The 5,198-nt window shown below is 37.4% G+C and overlaps 1 protein-coding gene across 1 annotated transcript in view; it reads right to left on the bottom strand.

The window, feature by feature from the left end:
• Positions 1-639: 639 nt before the first annotated feature.
• The window catches only part of WDR1 (WD repeat domain 1), a 19,289-nt gene continuing 14,730 nt past the window's right edge, over positions 640-5,198 (bottom strand). Inside the window, exons 12-15 of the mRNA XM_017727527.1 lie at positions 4,226-4,336; positions 3,579-3,752; positions 2,329-2,473; positions 640-2,026 (exon numbers count right to left, since the gene is read on the bottom strand). Of these exons, the coding sequence (XP_017583016.1) occupies positions 1,917-2,026; positions 2,329-2,473; positions 3,579-3,752; positions 4,226-4,336 (540 nt within the window). The 3' untranslated portion in view covers positions 640-1,916. The remainder of the gene's footprint in view (positions 2,027-2,328; positions 2,474-3,578; positions 3,753-4,225; positions 4,337-5,198) is intronic.

The raw sequence follows: 5,198 nt of genomic DNA, 5'->3' as shown, positions 1-5,198 counted from the left end.
CACAAATGTCAATGCAGGGTTTCTAACTAACAGGCATTCCACAGGAGCACTATTACAAGGTCCTTGAGGAATCAAAAAATTGCTCAGCCTACACATCACCGATCAGGCACAGTGCACAAGCTCTGATAACTGCTTAACTCCTCCTCCCCTCCCCCTTATAATTACTTAAATGACAGGGATTCAACTACCACATGAACCCACTAAGCAGATTCACCAGCAACTCTTCCAGATCAGACTCAGGAACAATGGATGAATTGCTTGCTGCGTCAGTCCCTCTATGCAAGCTTTAGGGGCTAGACACTGAGAAAACCTCGTTCATTTGGATCCTAAGCCAAATATCAAACACATCCTTTTCCAAAACTTCTTTTGTCCTTGCATTGTTAGTAAGCATACATGCAAAACTGCTAATAGAGAGCCACAGTGAACACAAAGAAATCATGGTGCAAAATATCCACTTCTTAGATTTTTTTTCTTCTATGTCAACTGTTCCACTGCAGATGTTGGTTTGCAGGCTAGGAGAGATCTGATCACCACTCCTAAAAAGAAATCAACATTTTTCCTTTTTAAAAGACGTTTCACCAACATTTCATTTTTGAAAGGCAATTTTTTTTTTCAGCAATTGAGCAATAGTCCACAGGATGAGAAGCAGCAAAAGCATTTTATTTGCTGTATTATTAGTGTCATTAGAAATATGGTAAAAAAAACACGCAAGTCCACACAGAAAGGAAAGCTTAATAAAACCCAAAGACAACTGGAAAGGTGGTGGTGGTAGTGGTAGAGACTTAGCAGAGAAAATACTTTTTGAAGTCTTCCAAGTTTCTAGACAGCAACAGCTCTTTTTTGGCCATCAGAGATGGTAACAAATCTTCCTACTACTTTGCATCAGAGTGTCCTCCTCCACCCTTGTTGGACTGCTAGCTTCAAATCACTTAAATGTGTTGTGGAGTGTAAGAAGGGAACTAAACACAACATCAGGATCTCTTCGCATGAGATAACGCTTTCATGCAACTGTTCTGCACATGCAAAGGCATAAAACTTACTGAGCAAACACTATCTTCTCAAAAATCACTTCAAGTCATAACAACACTTCACTTGGTTTAATTCCTGTATTTTCCAAAAGGTGGTAGAAGTACTGCATTTTATAAACAATAACATGCTTCTCCTCCTTCAAACAGAAAATATCTTTAATCTTTGCAACAGAATGATTTCTTTTCTCTGACACTGAAATGATGAGACAGTCTTAATTCATGAAGTAACAATTGTGTTTCTGAAGTTGCCACAACGATTATTTGTAAACATTATACCCACAACAGTAAGTACATTAAAATCCCACACTTCCACCTTAAAATAAACCACAAAGATTTGACATGAAATACATAAAAAGTTTATTATGTATGTACCCCATCTTCTTATCTGGAGGAGAAAATCTGAGGCAACAGTTTGGTGCAGTATAGAGAAGCAAAGCACTATACAGTAGCTGCACACAGCTTGATTGGTTTCAGACCACAACTAAATACTCTTACTATGACTGTTAGTACAGAAATGTTCTGTAATTAGAAAAAATGAGAAGTATTACTCTCATGCTGTACAGTCTTATGCTTCTTGGTTAGAAAAGAACAACTGATTGAGTTTGAATCTTTCGTGCCTGAACCTTGCACACCAACTTGTTCGGCTGTTGCCTCTGGAATGTTCAGCACAAAGGTTAAGCTCCAGACATAATTTAAGTGCTTTTCATGTGCAAACTGTTACTCGCTAAAGCTTTCAAAGTACATTTAATTACAGATATGAACACCCTGTAAAGATATGAGGATATGACAGCAGACCCAGAGGCCAATACAGATTCTTTAAGAGAAATGCTATGTTCCACTGCAGTAGTTCTAGTCCCTGATTAGGTCCTTCCAAAGAGGGGGCTTATTTCAATTGTAGGAGATAGACCACTCTTTAACAGAAGCATCATGGGATGTTGTTACCAGAGTATGTTCATCCAACCACGCCAAGCCGCTTACATGATGTAGTCTGTGAGCATCTGTATCGCAGTGCAAAGTAACAGAAAAGAATTAGGAATGCTGGGTTGACAAGGTAACCTTCAGCACATTCCAAACATGATTTTTAGCTGCATTAAATACTAGTACTGGATTTTAAAAGTAACTACAAAAATAACATAACAATAGAATTCCAGCTAATGTGACTAGATAGAGATTAACATAAAGGCTAAATTATTTTGGGAACATTCAAAGCCTGCTTACCATTAGTTTAGAAAACAGGAACAGTGTTGGATTTCAATAACTACTAGCAACTTTCAAAAGTAGCATGTTGAAGAAAACATACCTGGTATCTTGACTCTGGTCTCTGGATCACTCACAGTCCAAACATACACCATCATGTCCATGCCTCCAGAAGCAAAGTGTTCATTATCTGGTGACCACGCAATACAAACAACTTTCGCATGGTGTCCGTAAAAGACGTTATACTCCTATTTGAAAATTCGGGAGACAAGGGTCATTCCAGTAGTTAAATCTACTTCAGGAAATCACTAACTTTCAATGTGCAGCATCAGAACAAGCTACTGCAAGACTCCAGACAATGTATATCTCAGGTGCAGATGGATACACTAAGCAAACCAACTGGTGGCTTCATTTTATGTGATTTATTTAAACACTTACTAGGCCAATAAAATACAAACCTCTTGTAAAAAGCCACTAAGACGTTTTTCTATTAAAGCCTGATCTGTTATATGCATATGCAATTTAGAGGCTTCTAAAATAATCCCACAGATATTTCTCAAGCCAAAATTCTTTCAATTTTTACTTAAAAAATGAAATGTTTTTTGTGGAATCCATCCTGCATTTTTATTTCAGTGCTGTTTAGTCAAAGCTTAAGGACTTTACAGACTGATACGCATTGACTGCTTGGGCTGAAAAGTGGAAATTGCCCATTTTTTGGTTCTTGGTTAAAAGACAGATTGGCAAATAAAGCAAAACTCCCTCTCCTAGCACATCCCTTTCATTGCTTAGTCCTTACCATGGTGTGCCAGAGCCAGCAGAATTTTATTGCCAAGTCTGCTTTATTTACTTCATTGAATTTTATTGTACTTCATGATTCTTATCAAACTGAGCCTGCATTCTTGTCCATTTTACAAAAATGCACACAAATTCTCTAAAAGACATGGCATGTATTTTTTTTTAAATTTCCTTTAAAAAACCAAAACGAACAAACTAGTGGTTCAGCACACCCAAAGGAACTTTTTGTATTTAACTACTGCTAGTCTCTGGGAATCCATCTCCTTCCCCTTTTCAACTATGCATTTTTTTATTAGGTGGGTTTCAGTGTTTTCCCAGCAGCCAACCTATGCTGCACATTTCCTCAGCTATTCTTATGATCTGGAGGGTTCACATAGGCTGCTGTAAACGCTAATACTACCCCAAAATAGCAGGTAAACAGTGACAGAAACATCAAATTTACATCAGTGATTTACAATTAAGCCTCAGCAGCTATAATATACTTCACCACAACAGTTTTAGACATGAGCTGTCAATTTGTTTTTAAACAAAGTCAACTCTTGCTCCAACAATTCTTACCGCGTAGCCATCAGCGACGCTAAAGACAGTGACAACTTTGTTTGCATCACAGACTGCAAGAAAGGCACCATCGTGAGAATATGCCAGGTCAGTAACAGGACCTTTAGCTTCCAAAGTCTTATCATCACTTTTCAATGAGGTTCCTTGGATTGAATACAAATGGACATTCCCATCCTGCAAATTAATAGCAAAGAAGAAGAAAAGGTAGAAAAATAATTTTACAATAGAAAGAGGAGTTTCTGGAACTTTTTACACTAAGTCTATCTGGTAGTGCTTCTGTTAAGAAGAACTTTAAATAACCTGTCACATGCTGGCTACAATCCAACAAGTGTGGAAATAGACCCATTTTCTAGAATTTTCTAACTTCAAGAACACACTGGGTAAAAATTTAGCAATTTAAAAACAGCAAATACAAGAAAAGATTAAATTCAAAAAGAAGTGAAATAGACTTTAGATCACAATTGTGGTAGAACCTGGGGAATGAAAGCCCAGGAACACCAAATACACACAACTTACTTGATACAATACTGATGTTGTTACAAATTGTCACCTACTACTTCTCAACAGAACACACCTACTATTATTAAATGCTTCTGTTACTTGCTCCAGTGCTCAAAGTACTACAGTTTTAGGAAGTGCAACCTTACCGCTCCTCCCACTGCAGCTGTACCTCCTGTGGGGTGAATGGCTACAGCTTCTGGCTCATAGCCAAGGTCTTCAATTGCAAAACATTTTTTCTTATCTTTCATCAAGACAATCTGTAAGTAGAAAACCAGAAACTAAGACCCTTCTTCAAAGTACCAAATATAAAACTATACTAAGCCACATTGCTTAGTCATAAATACAAATGCCCTCTGGTTGCTCAGAAATTTATTGTATCTCACCTTAAGGGAACAGTTTAATTCTTAAAAAAAGCCTACATGTGGTGACTAACACATATAATCTGCTGTACTGGAGTACTCATGTTCTAAATTATGCAGTGCAGGGCATCCTCCATTGCCTTCAGCTTTGCTTCACTTGGTTTGAACATGAAATAAACAAACCAGTATTTTTAGCAATGCTTACTCCCTTCCTGGTTCACTGTTAAAGGGAGGGAGGCAGGACCAAATTAGTTGCAAGTTAATTCTGCAATGTTAAACTTTAAAGGCTATTTCCTATCCAGTTCTAGTCTATGGATAACTGGCATTAACTCACATGAAAACAGGTTTGGACAACACTATCAAATGTCCCAAGCACAAAACCAGCACCCATACAGAAAGCATAAATCATTAGAAGTTAATATTTCAGTACAAGAGAGCCTTGGTGCAATGTCTCTGGTTTTCTGTGATCTGCATACTAGTGGCAAGCAAGCTAGAGCTTCTTATGTTGTACAACAGCATTAGTTAATTAATTAGTTGGATTAATTGCAAAAAAATAAAATGCAGGAGAAAAACATCCTTTTGCCAAAATCATGTCACTGAACAAATCTGGCAAGAGCATGAGTCTGACTGGTTTAACCTTCCAGCACAAAGCTGTATTGATAACAAATATAGATACACCCACACAAGGGACTTTCTGAAATTTAAATATATACATAAACGCGAAATTGGTACAGGATGAAAAAAGACAAGGCTATAAAGT

This window comes from Corvus brachyrhynchos, unplaced genomic scaffold, assembly GCF_000691975.1.
Source record: "Corvus brachyrhynchos isolate BGI_N302 unplaced genomic scaffold, ASM69197v1 scaffold80, whole genome shotgun sequence".
Lineage (NCBI taxonomy): Eukaryota > Metazoa > Chordata > Aves > Passeriformes > Corvidae > Corvus > Corvus brachyrhynchos.
This window is presented reverse-complemented; position numbering and strand designations above follow the sequence as displayed.